General features: G+C 39.2%; 1 protein-coding gene across 1 annotated transcript in view; it reads left to right on the top strand.

Annotated features, from left to right (window-relative positions):
- Positions 1-19,850, top strand: part of Cfap206 (cilia and flagella associated protein 206) — a 39,817-nt gene extending 19,967 nt beyond the window's left edge. The window contains exons 12-13 of the mRNA XM_028781220.1: positions 17,095-17,238; positions 19,411-19,850. Coding sequence (XP_028637053.1) covers positions 17,095-17,238; positions 19,411-19,641 — 375 coding nt within the window. The 3' untranslated portion in view covers positions 19,642-19,850. The remainder of the gene's footprint in view (positions 1-17,094; positions 17,239-19,410) is intronic.
- Positions 19,851-25,742: the final 5,892 nt, after the last annotated feature.

The raw sequence follows: 25,742 nt of genomic DNA, 5'->3' as shown, positions 1-25,742 counted from the left end.
TCTCTCTCTCTCTCGTGTTTCAAGACAAGCCTTTTCTATGTTGCTCAGGCTGTCCTGGAACTCACTCTGTAGACCAGGCTGGCCTTGAACTCACAACGATCCACCTGCCTCTGCCTCCCAAGTGCTGGGATTAAAGGTGTCTGGCTTAAAGTGCATATTTGAATGTAGTCACATCTGTTAATTTTTTTCCCTTTAAGGGTTGTGCTGCTTTTGAGGTATTGTTTCAGAAGCCCTTCTTTGTTCTAAGATTCATTCTTTTATACTTATTCCGTTTTCATTTATTTTTTGTATTTTAGAGTTTAATCTATTTCAACATTCTAAAGACTTCTAATTTTACTTTTCTTCATGTAGTGAGACCATTTTCCTAATACAACTTACTAGGCAAATGATATATAATTTTAATAAATCTGATATATTTGTATTAACAATTTTTATTTGAAACAGGTTTGCTTTTAGGCTTTCATTTTTATTCATTTAGTTTTCCTTTTATTGAAAATAATTTTTTTTCCTCACAAAATATGTCCTGATTACCGTTTCCCCTCCCTCTACTCCTCCCAGTTTCTCCCTACCTCCACTTCCATCTGGATCCACTTCTGTCTCTCATTAGAAAACAAACAGGCTTCTAAGGGAAAATAATAACATAGAATAAGATAAAACAAAAACTAACACATCAGAGTTGGACAAGACAAACAAAAAACAGAAGGAAAAGAGCCCAACAGAAGGCACAAGAATCAGAGGGCCACTCATCTGAACACTCACGTCCCATGAAAGCATTCATCCGGAGCCACTATATATATGCAGAGGAGCTAGTGCAGACCCAGGCCGGCTCTGTGTGTGTTATCTTAGGCTCTGTGAGTTCATATGCACGTTGATGTGTTGATTTAGAAAGCTGTTACACTGTCTGTCTTCTGTTCGGTAGGGTTCCATGAGCCTGGGGGCGGGGGTTATTTGATGGACAACACAAATGGGCTGAGTGTTCCAAGGTTTCTTACTCTCTACACGTTGTCTGGCTGTGGGTCTCTGTATTGGTTCCCATCTACTGCAGGAGGAAGCTTCTCTGATGATGGCTGAGCAAGGCACTGATCTATGAGTCAATAGATCTATAGCAGGATGTCATTAGGAGTCATTTTATTGCTACCTTGTGTTTTGTTAAAGGACAGTAGTATTTGGATTTGCACACGTTCCCTGGGCTATCTAAGTTCTGGTTTGTGCATGGGTTCCGTCTCACGGTGTGGGGCCTTAAATCCAATCATATACTGGTGGGTTACTTCCACAAGCTTTGTGCCACTGTCACCCCAACGTATTTTGCAGTCAGAACTGCATTGTAGATCAAAGGGTTTGTGGCTGAGTTGGTGTTTACAGCTTTCTTCTGGTAGCCCACAGAGTACCTCTCCATACCAGAGACACTAGAACATGGGGGTGAAGGCTCTATGGAGACCCCAGCTTGACTTCTCCATGTTCACTGAGTTGTGTAGGTGTTGTCTTCAGCAATGAGGCCTCACTGTCAGCTTGTGGAGAGAAACCTGTAGTCTTGGCAACAGCCTGGGTTGTGTGGGGATGTCCATGGGATCCCACTGGTCAACAACTTAACTAGATGTAATCTAATCCCAGTCCTGGAAGCTTCATTTGGTGAGAAGAGATGGCCAGTTTGAACTTTGAGTCTCCTATTATTTGGTGACTTTTTTTTTTTTTAGATTATCTTCACTAATGCATATTTTAGGAAGCTGCTACTGTATTCAGTTTATATATTACCACTCAAATGGTCCTGAATTTTAGCTCCCATATCCTCTGGTTGTTCTCTCATTCTCACCTCTCCCCGTCCCACTTGATCCTCCTGTTCCAGCTCCCCCATCCATCTGTAACTATCCCATTTCCCTTTTCTTATGAGCTCTATCTATACCCCAGTGACCTAAACCTGACCTCAGTGGCTCTACAGACTGTAGCTTGGTTACTATTGACTTAAAAGCTACTATTAACTTATAAGCGAACCATACTGTATTTGTCTTTCTAGGTGTGGGATACCTCACACAGGATGATTTTTTTCTAGTTCTATCTATTTACCTGCAAGTTTCAGGATGTTATTTTTTAATAGCTGAGAAATATTCCATTGTAAACGTATGACATTTTCTTTGTCCATTCTTCTATTGGGGAACATGTAAGTTATTTCCAATTTCTGGCCAGTGAGCATGGTTAAGCAAGTGTCTCTGTGGTAGGATGAAGTGTCCTCTGGGTACACGCCCAAGTCAGATACTAGTTGGTTACTTCCACTAACTTTGTGACACCACAAAGGGTGCTATAGGTGGACCTTGAGGTGGATCTATGTCCATCCACTTGATGAACCGCCTCACTGATTTCCATCATGGCCGTACCAATGTGTACTCCCATCAGCAATGGATGGATGCTCCCATTACCCCACATCCTCACTTGCATGAGCTGCCATTTGTGTCATTGATCTTGACCATTCTGACGGGTGTAAGAAGAGATCTCAGAGTAGTTGATTTGCATTGCCCTGATGGGTAAGAATGTTCAACATTTCTTTGTGTTTCTCAATGTTTACTCTTTCGAAATTTCTCTGTTTAGATCTGTACCCCCTTTTTAATTGGATGATTTGTTTTATTGAGATCTAGTGTTTTGAATTTTTTATGCATTTTGGATACTAGCCCCATATTGGGTGCAAAGTTCATAAAAATCTCTTCCTATTCTGCGGGCTGCTGCTTTGTCTGAATGGTGGTGTCTTGTCCTGTGAAGTACTCAGTTTCATGAGGCTCCCTTTATTAATTGCTGATCTTAGTTCCTGTGCTAACAGTGTTCTATTCAGAAAGTCTTTTCCTGTGCCAATGAGTTCAAGGCTGTTCCCCACTTTTTCTTCTGTCAGGTTCAGTGTATCTGGTTTTATGTTGAGGTCTTCGATCCATTTGGAAATGAGTTTTGTACTGGGTGATAGGTATGGATCTATTTGCATTCCTTCTACATGCAGCCCTCCAGTTAGACCAGCACCAGTTATCAAAGATTATTTCTTTTATCCAGTGTGTGTTTCTGAATTTCTTGTAAAAAAAATCATATGTCCCCAGGTGTGTGGATTTATGTCTTGGTCTTTTTTTTTCTTTTTTCTTTTTTCTTTTTTTTTGTTTTTTCAAGACAGGGTTTCTCTGTGTAGCCCTGGCTGTCCTGGAACTCACTTTGTAGACCAGGCCGGCATCGTACTCAGAAATCCGCCTGCCTCTGCCTCCCAAGTGCTGGGATCAAAGGCGTGCGCCACCACAGCACGGCTTGTCTTGGTCTTCAATTTGATCCCATTAATCAACATGTCGGTTTTTGTGCCAATACCAAGCTGTTTTTATTACTATATTTCTGTAGTACAGCTTGAAATCAGGAATAGTAGTTCCTCCAATAGTCATTTTATTCAGGATTGTTTTACCTGCTCTGAAGTTGAAAATTGCCCTTTCACTATCTGAGAAGAATTATGTTGGACTTTTGATTGGATTGCATTGACTCTGTAGGTTGGCCACCTTTACTATGTTAATCCTGCTGATCCATGAGCATGGGAGATCTTTCCATCTTCTGATATCATGTTTAATTTCTTTCTTTAATATCTTGAAGTTTTTGCCATACAAGTCTTTCACTTGCTTGGAAAGTTATCCCAATATTTTTATATTATTTGAGACTATTGTGAAAAGTGTTATTTCCCCAATTTTGTTCTCAGTCTATTTGTCATTTGTATATAGGAGGGCTACCGGATCTTTGTAAGTTAATTTTGTGTCTATCTACTTTGCAAAAGTGTTTATCAGCTGCACTTATGTATCATATCATATAATCATGTCATATATCATATCTTAGAGCTGACTGGATGCAAGGTGAGGGAGGACAGGCAAGTTAAATACATTACAGATTTGCACTTTCCCACTGCAGGCTATAAGAGGAGTTAGTATCTGCAAATAAAGATAATTTGACTTCTTCCTTTCCAGTGTGTATCCCCTTGATCTACTTCAGTTGTCTTATTGCTCTAGCTAAGACTTCAAGTACTATATTGGTTTCTGGATTTTCTACTATGATCCTCTGATCTGTTTTTCTTTGTCTCTACTGAATTGGCATAATTGTGACTGCTATGTAAGTTGTGCTATCCTATTTTGCTCAGTAATTAATGACAAGGCCATAAAAATATTTATCTACTCAGCCCTCTTGCAAGTTTCCCTTGAAATGAATGTGTGAGCAAAACCCCTTCACTTCAGATAGAGTATCAGCAACAGACCAAAAGAAAAACCTGATTCTACAAATATCTAGCATGGGGAACCATTGAACTCATTGGGATTACTTACAGGAGAATGTGTTAGCTCATAGGCAGAGTGTCACTGAAAAGTCCACACCACCATGAGTGACAGCTCATACACTTGAGCACTCTGCACAGCTTAGCTCCAGTGGAGAGTTTCCTCCCTGTCAGTGACTGCTCTTATAGCCTGCAGTGGGAGAGTGCCAATCAGTAATGTATCTAACTTGTCTGTCCTCACCTTGCATCCTGCCAGCTCTATGAATGAAAGCCAACACCCCATCTCACCATTCCCTTTCTCACTTGATCTTCCAAGAGGCTAATGTGGAGGATAACATCCACATAACATTTTCTTTCCCACTGTAAATCCTCCCTTACATTGGCATATACTTTCTAACTAACCAGCTGAGTTTTAGTTGCATGTCTTAACATGCATATTAAAAACCGCGTACTCTCAGGGATTATAATATATTCAGTTTCTGGTCCATCAAAGACCTGATACAGGAGCTGGGGACCGAACTTGAGTCTTCTGCAAGAGTAGTACATGCTTAGCCACTGAGATACCTCTTGGCCATACAACTAGCTTTTTTATTGGAAAATCCCTGTTAAAGGGGATATACAGTGTTTAACCATATTAAAGTACAATAGGTAAACAGCTGTTCCTCAGTGCCAATAAGAAAACAGCCATTAACAAATTCCACAGCTGGCGCATATACCTCTCCCATCTCCATCTTTATTATTCTCAGCATTTATGAATTGGTTAATATTTGCTCCTTGACGTCTCCTCCTGCCTGTGCATGCTTAATAAGTAACATATTTCTCTGAAATAACTAGCTTTTGTCCGATTTTCTCTGTGTTGGACTTATGGTTGAGTGTGCCATGACCCTTATCATGTGTCTGAACACTATAGTGTTTTGGAAGGTTCTGGAAGCTTGAGAGGTGGAGCCTCACTGGAGGAAGTGGGTTACTAGGACTGGACCTTGAGGGGGTTTACACTTATTTTTAATTTAGAAATATTTTAGTTATGCATATGCCTGTCTCTGTGTGAGTGCCTGCACATGAGTACAGTTGCTCACTGAAGCCAGGGAAAGGTACCAGACCCTCTAGTGCAGGCGTTACAGGAGGTTGTGAGCTACTCGGTGTGGCTGCTGGGAACTGAACCTGGGCCCTCTGCAAGAGCAACAAGCGCCCTTAACCACTGAGCCATCTATCTCTCCGGCCCTGATTCAAGATTTCTTTAAGAAATGGTAGGCTAACTTAGGGGCTCTCTATTCTACTTAGTCACTCCATGTTAAAACAATTCCTACGCTGATAACCCAATGATAACTTTCTATTTGACTTGGTAAATTGGAACATGTTGTCACTTTTTTCCATAAAAACGCCTTCACTATACTTGGTACTTTAATCTTATATAAAATTAAGATGAACAAATCAGAATTATCAAATTCTGCTAAGAACCTTAAAGGAGTTCTGATTGAAACTGCCCTATGTAGATAAATGAGAGAATAGTTTTATGCTCTTAATTCTCTATACCCCAACTTGAATGTAGTTTTATAACTTTTCCTAGAAATGACTTGTAAACATTTTGTTAAATTTATTTGCAGGGACTTTATGTTTTGGTTATTATTTTTAGATATTGTGATTATTTTAGAATTTTTTTACATGTGGACATTAGTTTAATTTTATGTGTTGACATCATATTCAGAAACATTATTAAACTCCCTTGTTAAATTTGAATCTGGCTGTGGGCAATTATACTATCTTCAAAAAGTGCTAATTACTTTCCTAACATTTATGCTTTTTACAAAATAAATTAGTGCTTAATTTACAGGGGTGCTAGGAGACAGGGAACATCATGATAAAGAAAGGAATCAGAAAACTATAAATAAATTCAGGGAGAAGACATTTTAAAATAGCCATGCACAAAATGAGGGATTGGAACCATTTTTAAAAAGAAGATTCAATTCTGGGGACAGGGGGTGTGGTGATCTGGTTGCTGTTTCAAAAAGTATATGCATGAAATAGAAATTGGTGTCACTAACATCAATAAAGAATACATTCCCCAAAGTGGATTTAACTGGATGTACAATTTTGGCAGCAATATGTCCCAGATAGTTAGTCTGAGGCTAGCACCTAATGAGAGGAGAAATACTTGTAGAGAAAATTGGATGGCACCTGGAGAAATGTTGTATTGTACATGAACAACACATAGCTTTCACATATGTTGTAAAGTATTGTATAGGGGATTTCCTACAAGTACTCCAGTTTGACGTCAGGGTAGCAGGGAATACTGAAACACAAGAAGTATTCATGAAAGACAGCTAGCTTTTTGGTGCTGGGGATGTTATTATGTATTTAGAGATTTCTATAACTACAAAGTATTGGTTATGGGAGGCGTGGCCCTTGGCATCTATAGAAAGCACCCACCAGGCTCTGAGTTTGTTTCTGTTGTTGTAAAGCTATCACATCAGCATAGAGGGAGGAGAACAGGCTTTCTTCAGCTCACAGTGCCATGGTTACAGTCATTACAGAGCCGGCAAAGCTTCAGGAACTTAAGCAGCTAGTCATATTCATACTCATAGTAAAAGCCTGAGAAGGAAGTATGCTGATGCGAACCACAACTCCCACCTCAAACGGCGAGGTAGTTTATGTGAGTGGCCATGTTATCACTTCCGTGTTCCGACATGGAAGCCGTTTCATGAAGCTGTTATAGTAACAGTACAAAAAAAGTCAAAAGTCCAGACCCAGGTGATCTTGGGCCATCTTTAGCCCTTTTAGTACCAGTACACTGCCCTCCCTAGTTTGGAGCTAACATCTTTGTGACCAGTAACTGGTGAAGCCTGTGGAATCCACAGATACCTAGCTGATATAACCCAAAAGGCTGAGTGTGATCAGACAGCTCTGAGGCCTCATTTTTATTTTTGCTAGCTTGACTTGTGACCTCACGTGGAATAGCTAACTCTAATCCTTAGGAAAACTTGGTCTTTCGGTCTAAATTACCTAACCTCTTATCTGTGGCTACCAAGTCAATGGGCCTTAGTATTTTATTACACTGCATTTCATCAGGAAAGAGAACTGTAAAGCCACGTTATTGGAAGAAATTCAATTGCAGTATAGTATTTCTCTAAAATTTCTCTGAACAAGATTGAGTATTTTCGTGCAACAAATGTAACAGTAATGGAGGTCAGATTTGTTAGCAGTCAGAGTAGTCTAGGTGGTACAAGCATAACCCAGTCCTACTGCATATCTTAATGGTGAGATGTGGGAATGAGGACTGGAGCAGTGGCTAACCAGTTAAGAGCACAGAGAACCAAAGTTTGGTTCCGAGCACACAGCAGGCAGCTCACACCACCTGTAACTCCAGCTCCAGGGGAGTCAATACCTCTTCTGTCCACTGGAGGGATGTGTACACATGCGCATGGATACACACAGAACTAAAGACAAAATAAACCTTTCAAGAACCATCAAAAATATGAGTAAAATAGTAGATGTTCTTAAGACAAGAAATATAAATAGGAGTCATGTTAGTGTGATTCATTTCCTAATTAGCAAAATACAGATAATTAAAATTTAAAATTCTGGCTGATTATACTATACTTTAAATACTCATTTAATGAAGAAACTTCAGCATGTAAAGTATAAAGCCATGAATGTTGTCATTAGAAATTGATATTTTTATATAATTTGGATTAGAAGAGTTAACCCCAATGTTTGGGCATTTTAGCTAAAGTAAACAGAGTAGGAGCCAATGTGTTTGTTAGCCATCCAAGAACACCACAGGGCCTGCACTGTTTACTTGTTAACCATCTCAACATCTGTAACACAAACAGAAACTTACAACCTAATCAGTTACCCAGTTAATCTATTATCCTTTTCTTCATAGGAAAAAGCTTATTCACCTTGGATATAAGCATTTGAATTTAAAATATAGGTGCCCCCCCAATGGTGCTTCTTTTGAAAGATTTAAAATAAAATTTTATCAATTTAAGAACTAGATTTCTTTTATCTAATATTTTTTACAAAGAGTGTGAAAACATTTGAATCTTTTAAACATGAAAACTGGATTTAAGTAAGGTAGGTTTTCAAGTAAGCAGTCATAGCAAAAACACGACAAATGTGTCCATAAAGAGGCCCAGCAGTTAAGAGCACAGCTGCTCTGCTGGAGGACCCTGGGCGGGTCCACAGAACTTTCATAGTGGCTCATAACTGTCTTCAATTCCAGTTCCAGGGGCTCAGATGCCTTCTTCTGGCCCACATAGGCACTTCCATATGTATGATATCACATAAAAATGTATTTCTGGAATGAAATAATGATTTTTATGACTATTACAAAAATTAAATAAAAATTTATATAATATATATTTTAATTAAAAGCTGTTTGGGAAGGAAATTCTTATGAAAATATCAAAATTTTTTTATGGTACTAACATTTTATAGCCTAATGAAACCTTTATCTTATCCAATGAATGTTGTTTATATAAACAAATAATGTTTTAAGGTTTCGTGAAGGAAATAGACCCAAAGACACAGGTGTAGTATGTTTTACATCATTTCAGCATACTCATGTGTATCAGTAATAAAACCCCATAACCAAAAGCAACTTTGGCTTCTGCTTCCAGGGGGCTAGAGTGGGAGAGACATTGTGGCAAGGAATCTGGCTGATGGCGGATTGGGACAGAGGAAGCAGAGAACGTGACCTGGACATGGTGGGGCTGTAACCCCCCAAAGTCTGCCCCTAGTGATGAGCTTCTTCTAGCGAGGCTGCACCTCTTGGAGGTTCCACAACCCCAAACAGCATGGACAATGGGAGATTAGTGTTCAAATACATGACCTCTGGGGGACATTTCTAAGTTTATAAGGCAGCATGTATAACAGGCTTTTTACTATATTACCAAAATATGCTTATAAATCCCTATATGTGCATTTTAATAGGGCATGCCGAAAATAAAAATAGTTTTAGCACATAATAAAATAGCAAGCTAGCACAGTTTGTTATAAATTGCTTTGGACACAATGCATGAAAACATTACCTAGCACATATGACACAAATACAGGAAATCAGGTGCATGTAGCAAAAAAGAATATTTATATTCTTTTTATGGCCCCTTCTATACCTCTTTAGGATGTAAGAAAGCTTTAGCAGCGTTGGAAATTAAAAGGCAAAGTGTTTCCTGTAGACTTATGTTTGTTAAATAGCATAGTGAATATGTATTTCTGATGACAAAGTTGGGGGGGGATGAATGGTGGTGCACACCTTTAATCCTAGCACTTGGGAGGCAGAGGCAGGTAGATCTCTGTGAGGCCAGCCTGGTCTACATAGCAGGCCCTTATCACAAACAAGAGATGAGGACGAAAGCCTCTCTTGGTGTGTCAGTCTCTTTCTGTACCTCTCTGTCTCTCTGTCCCGCCCTCCTTCCCTCCCTCTCCCGCTCTGAGATAGGGTCTCATTATGTAGACCAGGATGGCCTCAAATTTGCAAAGATCCACCTGTCTTTGCCTACTAAATGCTGTGCTTAAAAGTATGCACCACCATGTCCAGCTGAAGAAAATGTCTTTTTAAATACTTTAGGTCATAGGTTCTTCTTTTAATTTATAGTGAAGCTAAATTATATTTCTAACGGTTGCTTATACATTAAAAGAAAAAGAAAGGGAAGAATTATAGTCCTTGGATAAGGCATCAACTAACTGGTCCAGTATTAATCTGGAATCTAGCTCCCTTCCTAGAGTTTTCAGTGCTGGTCTGTCTCTTACCTTGGAGTGGGCAACACATCCCTGTCCCATACAACCCTGTACCCAGGATTTTGTCAATATGTACCCTCAGGTGGCTGTTTTCCCTCTGGGTATCCCTAGAAGGTAACAACATGTGACCTGTGCTCAGCATTTACACAAGCCAAGTGACAGAAGGGGAAACGCATCAACAGTGTTTCATGATGGGCCTCAGCATGAGCCTCCAGAGCTGTAAGGATGGAGGAGCAGAAACATAGCTCCAAATAGTCGCCTTTAGTGACCCGTAGAAGTCCCTCAAAACTCAGGCCAAATTGGGATCTGTGGCCTTGATACTATATTAGTTTGCGTTTTATTGCTGTGATAAAACACTGACCAAATCCATCTTGGGGAGAAAAGGGTTTATTTGATGTAGTCCCAGTCATCAGAGATGCTGAGGGAGAGCAGAAGTAGAGTCAGTGGAGGAACTATGCTTACTGTTAACCATGGCTTGTTTAGCTTGCTTTTTATACGACTTGTGACCCTGCCTAGGAGTGGCACCACCTACATCAGTCATTACAATAAAGTGTCCTGTTAACTTTCCTAGTGGCGTTTCCTCAGTTGAGGTTCCCTCTTCCTAGATGATTCTAGCTTGTGTCAAATTGACAAAAGCCAGGAGTGATGCTAACAAGAATTTTTGGATTAATTGGCATAATAAAGACACTTTAATAGAGTCTTAAGCATGGAGGTTACTGCTGCTTAAGGAGAAAATTAGGTATTGACGTGTGAGTATAGACTTCTCCTGGGAGAGGAGCTTTTATAAATGACACTTCTTAATATAGCAGGGAATGTCTTTTCTCTCTGCATGTTATCTTAAAATAGGCCACAACAGTCTTTCTTTGACATAGATTTGTTCTGTTAGGAAATAAAGAAGGAAAAGACAGAGACAGGGATGAGAAAGAGAGCTGTCCTCAGAATTTGTCTCTAGTTCTGGTTTTATCTCTAAAACTTTTAAATTAAAAGAAAAATTAGTGCCTCTTCTTAATTCACATACAGTTTTTGAAGCTCTTATTAATTTCTGTAACTTAACAATTTTATCATTTTTTCTTTAGATAATTTTGTGTTTCAATTCAAGTAAGCTGCCAATTTGTGATTCTTTTTAATTGTATTGCCTTGGGCTTTTATTTAAGAAAACAAAGCACTTTAGAGTGTAGGTACTCCCTATAAAGGGAAACATAAAGTCAACTTATCTATAGTTAAATGCTTTAAGTTTTTTTTTTTTTACACTTGAAAGGTGAATTATGTACTCATCAAACATAAAACCAATGGAGTACCAAGTATCTGTTTGGGCTCCCAGACCCCAACCTACCGCCCCCCGCAAAAAAAACCAAACTTTTCTCCCTTCCGTAGATTAGATATGAAAGAGAGCAGCTGCTCAAAAGCTTAACCAACCAAAATGCCTTTAGAGTCCTGAAAGGAAAAAAAACACGTCAGAAACCAAGATGCCTTCACAGCAGACAGACAAAACAGATCCTTTACACCAAACACCATGAAAGAAAATCAGAAATGAACGTAATTTATCTACCAGATAGGATCCTTAAACATCCAGCTCAAAATAAATAAACCAAGAAAGTTCTGAGAGAGCCCGGAAAGAGCTCCCCAGAATCCACCTGAGGTGACATTGTCAGAGGGTTTGGCCACAGAGGTCCAAACTGCCAGACCTTGCAACTAGCCAAGTGACTTCTCCTATAGAAAGTAGATTGTTTTGGGGACACTAAATTCTGGCACCATAGATGGTAAAGTAAAATAGAGCTCTTACCTCAACAGGAATAAGAGATAGCTTCTCCTGAAGCAAAATATGAGTGGACCATGGTCTAGCAGTACAGACAGATTTGGGTTACCTCAAATTCCATGTCCCAATGTGTAAGCAGTTTCAAGAAGGTTTCATAATTTTACAGAACATAGAAAGTCTTAAGACAAGTGCTTTTTAAATCCATTCGGAGAAGCTGAATGGTGAATCAAAGCAAAGTGGGAGAACCTCTCCTCTAGGCCTTACATGCTATCTGATGACATCCAGCCTTTTGGTGGGTGAGAGGTATTTGTTTTTACATCCCAACCATTTTACCTAATTAGTTGTCACAAAGATGTTATCTCACATTTAGACAAGGACAACAAAGATGGTCCAAGATAATTTAGCTCTGATCTGTAGTATTCTAAATTTTCTAGAATTATTCAACTACTACTCAATCAGACAGGAAGGCTCAGTGGAAAACACACCTTCTTTCTGGGAACTTCCATTCATGTATGCTACTACTCAGCTCACTTTCTTTACTCTTACACAATTCAGGATCTCTTTCATACGGAATGGTGTCACCCAAAGGGGGCTAGGGGTGTGAAGTCTTCCTGCTTCAATTAACGTAGTCAAGATAATCTTCCATAGACTTTACAGGCCAACCTGATCTAGAAAAGTCTTCATCAAGACTCCCTTTCCAGGTGATTCTAAATTGTTCTATGTTCACAATTAAAACTAACCATCACAATTACCTATGTATATTCTCTTTGCATTTTATTCATTTTTGTTAATTAATTCTATTTGTTCTTTCCTCTGTGAAAGACTGGGGTTGAGGAGATCAAGGGCATAACCAAAATGAAGAGCAGCAAAGAACTCAACTTATTCGAGAAGCAGAGTGCAGAGTCTCGGTTCTTAGCCATATTATAGTGTTACAGCTCTGATTCCAAAACACATAGAGCATAAGATACCGATCTGTTAATGCTGTTTCCCTACTGGACAAAGAGCATACTTTTATGTTACTAATTGGACCTCTTCCCAGAAGATAAATGTCAAGAGCATGACGTCTGGCCAAGGAGATTCCTGTTGGACTGTGAAGGCAAAACTCTGCAAACATCATCTGGCAAGGGCATTGTCCTGGCGTGATGTTAGTTCAGCAGACCTTCTTCACTCAATTTTAAAATTAAGACTTAATAAAATGTCCAAGCTTTTTAGTGGAGGTAAAAACTGGACTGGAAACAAAGAGAACAAAGGCAAACAATGTACTTAAGCCATTACCCAGCTAAGGAGTAAAGCAGGCACTGGGTCATGTTATGGGGCTTGTTGAATGGGCCTGTATTTACCTCACACATAATTTTTTCTTCTCACTACATTGACAAGCAACCTTAGTACAGTACTGAGAAGAAGTGGTTAAAATGGGCGTCATTATCTTCTTAGAGTACTTTCTCATTTCATCATGTGGGCTGTGGTAGGATCCCCGCCTCCACCCCTATGGACTTTAGCAGGAAGTCTCCCATTATATCATTTGCTGAGATATCAAATTTTTTTGCATCTATTGAGAGACAGTTCAGTGTTTGCTCTGTAGTCTGCCCATGTTGAAAATTACTACATATTAATTTATTTACAAGATTAAAACAACTTTAATATTGAGCTGATGGAGACTGGAGCGATGGATGACTCAGTGGTTAAGAGCACTGACTGTTCTTCTAGAGGTCCTGAGTTCAATTCCCAGCAACCACATGGTGGCTCACAGCCATCTGTAATGGGATCTGATCCCCTCTTCTGGTGTGTCTGAAAATATCAGCAACAGTGTACTCACATACATAAAATAAATAAATGAATCTTTAAAAAAAAGACTGAGCTGACTTTGCCCAGTTCTATTATTTTTAATATGTATTCCTACAACTAATTTAATATTATGTTTTTCTGGTACAGTATTCTGCTTATTCTTATATCAGATTTAATGACTTATTTTCCTAAGAATTTATGCAAATTACTCTCATGAAGATTTTATGATAGTCTTTCATAACTGGTTTAATTTCTACATGAGCTATTGCCTGCAATCCCTTTTGGTTGGTTTTGGTTTTTGAGACAGGGCCTCACTCGGGAGTCCTCGCCTGCCTGGAACTTGCTATGTAAAGCAGGCTGGCCTTGAACTCACAGAGAACAGCCTACCCTGCCTCTGTCTCCCAAGTGCTGAGATTAAAGGTGTGTGCCACCAAGTCTGCCCTTTCTGTTGCTGTGTGCGCGTGTGTGTGTGCGTCTGTGTTTGATGAGCCGTGCTCTCGAGCCTGTGTTTGCCTTGAACCCACAATCCTCTTGCTTTCCTCTTCTTCTTCTTCTTCCTCTTCCTCTTCCTCTTCCTCTTCCTCTTCCTCTTCTTCCTCTTCTTCCTCTTCTTCTTCTTTTTCGAGACAGGGTTTCTCTGTGTAGTTCTGGCTGTCCTGAAACTCACTCTGTAGACCAGGCTGGCCTCAAACTCAGAAATCCTCCTGCCTCTGCCTCCCAAGTGCTGGGATTAAAGGTGTGCACCACCACCAGCAACTTTCCCCTTCTTCCATGCTGCTTGTAAATCCCCTATGTTGCTCACTTTAGCCTTTTCCTCTCTGTTTGGCTCTTCTTGCCAGGGTCCTGTCTTGTTTTGTCGTACTTATTTCTTTTATTTCTCTAAGACAGTTCTCAGTCTTTCCCTAGAGCACCAATGATTGCTCTTTCGGTCCTGCCTCACATCTGCGATCATTTCCATGCCGAGCTGCGGTCCTTTAGCACTTCAGTCCGCGGACTTCCACGCTGTGCGGCGATCCCTACCACATCCCTGCACCCCTTCTGGACTTCGTTTATTTTATTCACTCATTCCCCACCTCCCTTCAATAACAGCTTGTCTCATTAATTTTCATGCTTTAGAAATGTATCAACTGCGCGGATTTGGCTAAGGCCGCATGCTTTTAAACACGTTCTCTTCACAGTTCCGTTCTCCATATCTACAACTCCCTTAGCATAAAGTTGTTAGCTTGCTCACCTAGGACAATTTTTTACTTTCAATTCCAAACAATTTATTGCTTGTATCTATTTTTCCCTTGAGCTTTCATGTGAGATTTTAAAATGCACTTTTCTTTCTCACAAATGTGTATATGAGTCTTTCAGATTTAAAAAAAAACTGTCTAAAGCTGCTGGTGAGATAACTCAGCAGGTAGGAGCTCTTAGTCCTTGCTCTTTCAGAGTGCTTGAGTATTTAATTTTGGAATTATGATTACTATCATAAAAAACCTCAAAACTATTTGTAGCCCCAAATTGATATGTTCATTCTTGACTTTTACCATCAAATTTGTTTTCTCAAGTCAATGGATCTTAAATTTTCAAGTTGTAGATTCCCTGTATATATCAGGTCCTTGTTGTGAATATTATAAAAAATATTACCTTGTTTAATATATATATATATGTGTATATATATATACACATATATATTTGTGCTCAATGAGATGTATTATACAAAATTCTAATTTAGAAAAAATTACAGGGGGCTGGAGAGATGGCTCAGTGGTTAAGAGCACTGACTGCACTTTCAGAGGTCCTGAGTTCAAATCCCAGCAACCATATGGTGGCTCACAACCATCTGTAATGAGATCTGATGCCCTCTTCTGGTGTCTCTGAAGACAGCTACAGTGTATTCATATATAATAAATAAATAAATCTTTAAAAAAAAAAAAAGAAAAAATTACAGGAATCAATTATTCAAAAACAAATGAGAGGAAAATTTTAATAAATGTTTTCATATAAATTACAAAAATGGCATTTGTCATTTTACTCTGAACTTTAAAAGCTTTGGTGTGTTTAATCTTTGCCTGGTGTTCACAAGATACACAGTTGTTTTGTTGTTGTTTGTATTATTCTTTTACTGCTAATTCCCAGCCATGATTTCTCAGTGTCAGACAACAATGAGTTAATATCCTGGTCCCACACTTGTTTTACCTGCCCAGATCTTTTCTTTAAAGATATATTTTCTTAAAAGATATTTTAGTGGGTAAAATCATGACTCTGACACAGATATAAAATGACTGTGTGTTAAAGAGTGTATTCAAGTCTTCAGTCAGTTGTGAACATTTACCACCAGTCTCAAAAAACAGCCTAAGCTTGGAGTAGTCAGACACTCCTAGAATCCCAGCACCTGGGGGGTGGGGGTGGGGGAAGCTGGAGGATAGAAAATTTGTAGCTAGCCTGGGTTAGAGGATGTGACCTGTGTTAAACCCCTCCACAACAAAAAGAGAAACTCTTAATAGACACATTTATGTATCTGAAAAATATCCAAATAAATATGCAAATAAATACAAATGTATTGGTTTTCCCATACAGGGAAAGAGCAGATTAATAGATTTTACATGTATATAGGTTGCAGCTCTCAGATGGAAGACAGCTAAGGACAGTGGAAGGTTAGACTTAGGTAACCAGAGGTGTATGCTCTTGAAACAATGCATAGCTAGCAGCTTTTTATTAAAAAACGATTTTCCTCTGTGCATCGATGTCTTTCTCCTTTGTGCTTTTTAAATCCACAGCTGTTCTTCAGTGGCCTTCAGATACCCACGGAAGTGAGATTTCTCCCTCTGTCTCCCATAGAATCCTTACTGTCTTATTTAATTACCATTTAATTGTATTCTAACAATAGGGTTATCTTTTTATTATGCTTTTATATACTCCACTATATAATGAGAGACTTCAGTCTAGATCCGATGGCATTGATCATCTTAGCTGTTATGGGAAGTTACTGTCCTTTCCTTCTCCTTACTGTGCCAGTTCCTCCCTAACTATCTCTAATGCCACCGAGCACAACAGAAACAAATTGTTTTTTTAGCCCAGAATTACTAATACTTAATATCAGGCATCCTTGGAGAAAACCAATATATTCAGATGAAGACAAAAACCAAAAAAACTTTGGGCACTCTCTTATGGATGTTCAAGTTCAAAACTCATCCTAGAGAGGGTTAAACACATGTAATTTATGCCTAATATTTAATAACTAGTTTTACTTTATATTTCTACTTACACTACCCATTGTGAAGAGTAGGAAGAGACATTTGAAAGTTTGATAATGAACGATGCTTTTTCCCTCTAAAATCCCCTCCCACAGTAAGTGTCCAGAGTCATGCACAAAGCCGGACTCTGCAGGAACACAGTCACACTGGGTTTGCTGTCTATACACTCTTCCTTGCTGGCATTTACAAGCATAGTCCATGTTCCAAAAGTATTCCGTTAGTCTCTTGGCAGTTTGAACTGAATAATTTTAGTTATCTGTACCTGATGTTTGCTTTTTATAACTGCTAATTACAAACTTGTGTTTCTTTAGATGAGAGATGTTGACAAGGATTATATAAAGCCAATTACAAAGTGTGACAACAGCACGCAGACAGACACACACATCTTGCCACCCACGACCTTGCGATCATATGAGTGGAATGAATGGGAACTAAGAAGAAAAGCCATAAAACTGGTTTGTAACAGTGTTTCCTAAATTGTTCATAAGCTGGGGAGGGGGGGGTGGACGTTGTTACCCATAGTTAAATTGTTTATATAAAAGAAGTAAGATCTACATAGTTCCCTGCTGACATAGAAGTGATTTGCATGATTTATAAGTTGCCAGCATCCTATATAGTAAGGTTGTCTTCTCATTTTAAACCTGAATAGACATCTGCAAGAATGAACCCACTCTTGACTAACACCCTCCAGGTACTAAACAACGACACTTGCTCTTTCCTTCATGGTTTTTAAAGCATTTTCCTGGCTGGAGGGATGGCTACGAGCACTGCCGCTTCTGCAGATGTCCTAGGTTCAGTTCCAGGCACACACTTGGGCAGCACAAGTTACCAGCTCCAGGGAGTCTGACACTCTCAGCTGCCTCTGCAAGCCCTCAAACACAAGGACACAGGTCATACACATAAGTCAAAACCAGAATAAATCTTAAATGTAAAAGGATACCTTTTCTCCAGCTCTGGTGGTACAAGCATGTTCTTTCAGCTACATGGAAGTCTGAGACCTGCCTAGGTTATAGGGCGAGTTTATGGGCAGCCTGTATAACAAGAACTTACATTAAAGCTATTGTGTGTGTGCATGTGCCTATGTGTATGTGTTGTGTGTTATTGTGTATGTATTGTGTGTGTACATGTGTTGTGTGTGTATGTTTATGTGTTGTGTTTATGTGTATGTGTTGTATGTGTGTGGTGTGTATATTTGTGTGTGTGGTGTGTGTGATGTGTGTATATGTGTGTGTTGTATGTGTGGGTTGTATGTGTGTATGTGATGTGTGGTAATGTGAAAGTATGTGTTGCATGTGCCTGTGCTGGATAGTAAAAGCCTATCCTAAAGGGGGCAGGGGTACTACAATTTCTGTGATTTAACCAAGTGTGTTAAAAAAAAGTAGAGGGAGATTCCAGACTGTGCTGTTGCTGTTGTTTTTGTTTTGTTTTCTGGTACAGTGGTTTAACCCAGGGCTGCCAGGCAAGTACTCTGCCACTAAGCTATGTTTATAGCCTTTAATACACAACACACACATACACACAGCACTCAGACATACACACCACACACACAAAATATACTCACATACATATCACACAACACACACAAATACACACATACACACACACCTCACACCACACACATCATACACATACAACACACACATATAACATACATGTACAAAACACACATACACATCCAAACTCACTATAAATCTTAAATTTCTCACATTTGACCATTGCAACCCAATCATGTGCATTTCTCTTCAGCTCAGTCTCAGCATGTAACAGGTTTTCCCACTTCTTTTTTTTTTTAAAGATTTATTTATTTATTATATATGAATACACTGTCCCTGTCTTCAGACACATCAGAAGAGGGCATCAGATCTCATTACAGATGGTTGTGAGCCACCATGTGGTTGCTGGGATTTGAACTCAGGACCTCTGGAAGTGCAGTCAGTGCTCTTAACCACTGAGCCATCTCTCCAGCCCGGTTTTCCCACTTCTTAAAGGATTCTTTTGTTTTGTTTTGTTTTGGTTTGGTTTTTTCGAGACAGGGTTTCTCTGTATAGCCCTGGCTGTCCTGGAACTCACTCTGTAGACCAGGCTGGCCTTGAACTCAGAAATCCGCCTGCCTCTGCCTCCCAAATGCTGGGATTAAAGGCATGTGCCACCACTGCCTGGCATAAAGACTTCTTAAGTTCTTACTCTGTTCTTGATTTATTTTAGTGTTCTAATGTTTTATAGAAAAATGAGATATTTAGTCCATCAGGACAATTGAGAAAGTTGCCATGCAAGCTTCAATCCCCAGAACCTACCATAGAAGGAGAGAATTAACATCAGTTTTCCTCTCTCTTCCATATGCACACCACAGCATGCACATGCCTGCAATCATACCATACACATTCTCCCCGTCCTCAGCCTCCCCATGCTCAGCCTCCCCATGCTCAGCCTCCCCATCCTCAGCCTCCCCATGCTCAGCCTCCCCATCCTCAGCATCATCATCCTCCCTGTCCTCAGCCTCCTCATCATAGAAAATTTTATTATTTATTTGTGAAATAGGAAAATAATGGGCAAATATTAGCTAAGTGCCTGTTTTTTTATATTATTTTTTAGAGAAACATTGTTCCCTATTTCCTCTTTCTATCTAGGCTAATTTGCGCCAGAAAATTACTCATTCTGTCCAAACTGACCTTAGTCACATGAGAAGAGATAACACCTCACAGGTGTATCCTTTGAAGGAGGCTAGCACCCAGTCCAAGAGAGAAGGCAGCTCCCGAGTACCCAGGCCTCAGATTTTCATAGCTGGTCTTCGTGGAGGACAAAGCAAAACAACCTACGGGGTCAAGGTAAACTTAACCAGAGCAGTGGACGAAACCTAGAGATGGACTTTTGCAAGAAGCTGCTCTTTAATAGGATGCATGAAAAAGAGTTTAAAATACTGAACGTGTACAAAGTTAATTTGCAGGGTTGGCACAGTCATTGGTTGTGTGAATGTATACTAGGGCCCCGTATCCTACCTGACTGTTATACAAACCTAAAAGAAGTTTCTGTAGTTTTTTGTTCTATTAAAATTGACAAGTAAAACTCTCTGTTTATTTGTTTTATATTTTAGACAGAGTTTACAGCATTGAGATTGAAATTGTAAGGCCAGCTAGATAGCAGTATGATCATCACTGGAATAGAGGCTTCTTCTAAAATCCTACACAGTGTTAAACACTGACACTTATTCTGAAACACAACACTCTCTGCTTCTTTGTTGCTATTCAGTGATGACACATTTCTATATCATGAGCCTTACTATCAGGAAGAACTGAAGCTAACATTGATATGATGCCTTTTAAAAGCTGGAGAATTGATATTATCTTAATTTTAGGCTCCTTGAGAAGAAAAGACCAGAATGCCTGCTAACATTGCCTGGCATTCCAGCTTCATCCTTTTCAGCTCTCTGTTATCTACGTCAGAGCCTGCTGTGGCATAGAGTGCCCTTCCACTTCCCACTCCACAGCCTTATTTGGCTCATAAGCAGTTGGGTTTTGGGCTCCTGTGAATTTCTACTCTTTAGAGGTATAGGTTTATTACTCATATACTTCTAATACTAGCTAATTGATAAGGAAGTCCTCATGTGAAAGGAATCAGCAGAAGAATGAGGGCAAGGGTCAGTTATAGAACGTGTGTGTGTGTGTGTGTGTGTGTGTGTGTGTGTGTGTGTGTGTGATGGGGTAGGGATATAAGTCAGTTGGTAGAATACTTGTCTAGCATACTCGAGGCCTTGTGTTCAATCTCCAACACTGCATAAATCATGCATGGTGGCACTGGGATATAATCTTCGCATTTGGACAGTGGAGGCAGTAAGTTCACACATTCAAGGTTGTCATTGGAAATATAGCAAACATTTGGCCAACCTAGAAATAAGGAACTCTATCACAAACAAACAAACAAACAAACAAACAAAAACCCCAAAGGCCTTAGTCGTTGGTGCTGGTCTCTCAGACTGTGCTTTCAGTCGTGCTCCTAGCTGGAGGGCAGTGGTGACATTCACCAGTCATGCCTGCTTGTTTGGACCCATTTCACTGTTCCCTTGCACCACATCTATATGCCCCACAGAGGTGAAGTTCCTGCCATGTTGCCTCTGAAGATCAAAAGCCAACACATCTACATTCTTTTGGACAAAGCTAGACATTTCCCCAACACCCAGTTGTTTGAGAACACTTCGTGTATCTAAAGGGAGCTTGGGGAAACACAAATGGTTGCTTATGCTTCTCAGATGAGGATGAAGACCCTCGGGATGAGGTGATAACCAGAGCAATGGCAGGGAGCCTAGGATTTGCTCACAGTTAGTCTTCCAAAGGAAAAACAACAACAACAAAAATGTGTTGGTGTAACCTGTTTTGAAATCTCTTTTCCACGGATATTATACAAAGGTCATGATTTTCATGCCTGAAGTTTAAAAATAATATTAATGACAGGCTGGCTGTTAAGACATGTCCTAGGGTAGGATGGGCTTGAGTCATAGAACTTACTAAACTTTAGGAATTTAGGATTGTGATTTTTTTTGTTATTTTCAAATAACCTTCATCCAAATTCATAAATACAAGCCACCATTATCTCAAAAATGGAGTTATTTTAGAACTGGGGTTAGAATCAACTAATTAATAAAAATACAAAATACAACTTGAAAAACCAAACTTTTAGTATCAAAAACTCACCCAATGCTGGGGGTTGAGAGATAGCTCAGCATTTAAGAGCTAGTACTGCTTTTGCCCGTGACCTGGGTGTTTTTTTTTTTTTTCCCAGCAGTGAAGGTCAGAGGACAAGTTTTGTGGTGTTGGTTATGCCTTCTACCTTTTACGTGGGTCCTGGGGACCAAATTCAGGCTGCTAGCTTTGCGTAGCAAATTCCTTTTACTGCTGAGCCATATTGCCAACCTTTGTATAGATATATTCTTTATGGCCAACTATATACTGTATTCTAAACATAATATTTAACAAGTTATCATACAGTTACCATATTTGAACTTAATAACTCCTTAAACTTTTAGCTATTTAATTTTTACACATTCATTATCCATTAAGTTTATACTTGTATTGCCAATGAATATAAATGACATAATTTTAAAAATAATATCGTGATGTTTCCATAGTGCATGTAATATCCACTAATATTATGGATAAACTGAGGTTCCCTTTGTAAACTTCACAATGACTTATGCTTGGACAGAAATAGAAATTAGCAGGACCAAGGAAAATGCAGCAGTTCACTGGGTACAATCAGGAATGCCATTAGCACCTTAAATGGTGAGAGTAAGAAAGCTTGACGCCTTAAATAGCCATTAATAAGTGTAACGTTGTGCTTCACACTTTAAAGACTGCTGCTTCTTACAGGAGTGTAAGTAAAGGTAGGCATATGTAAAATATACTAAATGAATATTTTCCACTAAGTTTTCAAATAATGCAGAGAGGGAAAATAAAAATAACTCAGACTTAGACTGTAAGTGTCTATTTAACACTAATTTGGTTGGTATAAAATACACAAAAATATAGCTAAAAAGTTAAATAAATGGTTGTCAAGGATAGGATAAAACTGTAAAGTATAGTAACAACCATGTTTGAGTATAGTCTGACACATTGAAGAATTGTTTCTTACAGTTACAGTTGAGAACTCGATGCTTAAGTGACACAGTAAGCATGGGATACTCTGTTCTTTACATGGAGGATCTAAGGCACGTTGGCACAGAGGAACATCATCACTTTCCAACAGAGGCACGAAGGCTTCATTTAAGGGGCCCCTGAACACAGCATTCCACATCTGTAGTAATTAGGCACAACTTGTGTGACAGATATGTTCTGGAGACACACACAGCTTGTCTACTAATCCCAGGAAGAGAATCCACAGAAAACTGCACAAACAGTTGTACCAGTGTCCTAGTTGATAAACCAATGAATTTTGGGTGGCGGGGAGGGGTTGCTAATAAGAATATGAGTGAGGCACAATGTAATGTAATGTAATGTAATGTAAGTAATCCATTACTTACAAGGAACAAAGACAACTTAAAAACAGCTGTATCACATCACTGAAAAGCACACCCCAACATGGGATGCATCTGAGAGCTACACCCTGGAGATCTTTGCCCAGCTTGCAGGTGTTTCTTCTCCCTGCCACTGGGCTGGTCAGAGTCTCCTACCCCATCCTGTTGTTAACTCTTTTTTATGTGCCTGGGATGGGATCCTAGAGAATATTTCCTTTTTTTCTTCTCTCAGATATGTGACCTTTTGTTTATCTCCTGAATCTCATGAAAAGACTTTCACCCCAGTGTTTTGATTTAAAGGAAACTGCTATACAACAACGTACTTTACCCACAACCCTGTTCACACTCTATTAAAAATACTGTTGAATGTCACCTAAGTTTATCCTTCCTTAAAATTCTGTAAATATGCCCTTTCTTTTGCTTTTAGAGACATCCTGTGATTCCTCTGGTGTTCATTTTTTCTCATTAACATGGGTCAATAAACCAGACTTGTTAGACTATGGTTTGACAGGCTTTCCCCTAATGGTCTTGGGCTAATTAATTGAGTTAGGGCATTAGGGATATTAGGTTTATGTAAATTAAGTAGAATATATTTTGGGCAATAAACAACATATGATTCAGTAGTATAATTTGTGAACCAGAAATGCAACAAAAATGGCCTGCTCAATAGTATTTTATTCACTATGTTGTGGCCAATATGAGCATGCACACATGTGTGTGTTCATAGTATTGTTCACAATATGTCGTAGTTCCTTTATTGATGATTAGGAAAGGGAACAAAAACTCACATATACTCAAGATTTGTTTGAAAATTTTGTTGGAAACAATTCTTCACGAAGGTGATATAGGAAAGGGTGAAGGCTTACAATGACGATAACTGGACAGCTTGAATATCATCAACAGAAGAACTAGCTAACGTAAGTTATTTTTTGCCCTGATGGCACTTACTTGTCTGGAGAGATGCTAGAGGATATAGGCTGGGGGAGGTTAAAAGAAGCAGTGACTCTGCATATGTGAACATGGGGATGTCATCATCTGTGCTGGTGAAGAACCGGAGCTGCTCTTTAGGGTCATCCACACACAGGTAAGCACACGCTCATTCCAGTTCTCATGTGTAGTTAGCCTATGCTCAGGGCTGTTTTTGCTCTCAAGCTCCAGCTCCATTGGCATCCCTACTTGGGCTGACGGCTCTATATCCTTAGCCTGCAGAGAGTTTAGGCTTAGATTGGGCTGGTTCCCGTGATAACAGCCCAGAAACTTCTCCAGGGGATGAGCAGCCTAACCTCACTTGTATCTTTTAGCCTAATATCTTGAAGACCATTGTTATGGGTGCTTCTGTTTTGATAATTACTTCAGGTGAGACGGCAGCAGTAGTTAGTCTCTTTTGCCTCTGGTTTGATGTTCCTTCTTTCTATACCTTTCTGGCCATAAGATAGACTTTTCCTAAGATGTCAGTAGATAGAGGAAAAACTCAAAGTGAGAAGAATCTCAATTATACCTTTGAAATCAGCAAATCTGTTGTGCCTATTCAGACAATCAGAATGTGCAGAAGTGAACACTGAAAACCAAGAATTGCCAAGCTAAGTGGAGAAAAGAACACATACAGCCCACCTTCAGGCTTCTTAAACAGATTTTTAAAGGAATGTTAATACTTAGTGCAAATACATCAAAAGTTTGTGGTAAACCAATACAAGCTTGTTTAGAATTTAACAATCAGTTTGCCTTTGAGTCTGTGATCTACAACATATAGCAGTGTGACCTTAATAAAGCCATTTTCCTCTTAAAAATACTAAGAGCACAATGACACTCAAAAGTGGGAAGATAAAATCTATGCAAAGCAGTAGTTGTAAAATAAGTAGTATATGATAGAGTATTTTAATCTGCAAAGTTCAAGTCTTGACTTTCCTATTTGTGTGCTCAGATACATATAGAATAAGAAACTGAATATTTCAACATGTATGAACTATACCAAACAGGAAAAAGTGATTAGCATTAGTGCACACGTACAAATAAAGACCCAATATTATTCCCAAATGAGATAAATGAATGTCAAACTCTACAGAGTCAGCTCTGGGGCTGAGAATGTAGCTTGGTTCCAGCCTGTTTGCCTAGTATTTGTGAGTCATAACTCCTTTAAAAAAAAGTCTATCTGGGGGCATCTTCTACCATATTAATATATAAGGAATTACAGTTTTCCAGTCATGTTAAAAGGTGTATTTGTATGTAAATCCAATACCTATAGAATAGTTTATAACATGCACCCCAAAACTCTCCAAAGAGGATTTTCCAAAAAGATAATGCTACTATAAAGGTGGAATCTATTAGGCTATTTCAGAATCCTGTATCCCTGTTACTGTCAGATCTGATGCTATTTCTGTAGTTTTTAAAATCAATACCTATCTTTTGCTGCGTGGTTGACAGTGTCTCACTAAGTGGCCCAAACTGCCCCTGATTGCAGATTTTCTCTGAGTCTCTCAAATATTAGAATTACGTGCGTGTGCCACTAACCCCACATCAATATAGATATTTTGGACACGAGCCATTTCAATCCAGGATTATTTTCTAATAACATCGTCTAGTCACAGTAACCATTATAGTGGTTGAAGTGCCTGTTAATACAATCTAATATTTCTGAGGTCTTTTTGTTACCCGAAGATCGTGTAGTTACCAAGCCAGGCTAGACAGTGACAGTAAGGATGATGAAGACAGACACAAAACTTCAAGCAGTATATAATATATACTAAACTTATCCAAGAGATAACCATGGAAGGCCATGATAAAATTGAAAATTACAAAAGTTCGAGTTCTCTGTGCCTCTTTAACGGTTTTCACCCAAACGAATAACCAAGAACATTTCAAAAGTCTTCCTGTGGCCTTTTTCTCTTGGAATGGTCAGCAATCCCCAGAAAGACAGGCTCGGCCACCTTGACTCCGCCCCCTCAGCCGACCGGAAGC

Source organism: Grammomys surdaster, unplaced genomic scaffold, assembly GCF_004785775.1.
Source record: "Grammomys surdaster isolate TR1022 unplaced genomic scaffold, NIH_TR_1.0 97, whole genome shotgun sequence".
Classification (NCBI taxonomy): Eukaryota; Metazoa; Chordata; class Mammalia; order Rodentia; family Muridae; genus Grammomys; species Grammomys surdaster.
The sequence above is the reverse complement of the archived record's forward strand: the minus strand, read 5'-3'. Positions and strand labels throughout refer to the sequence as shown.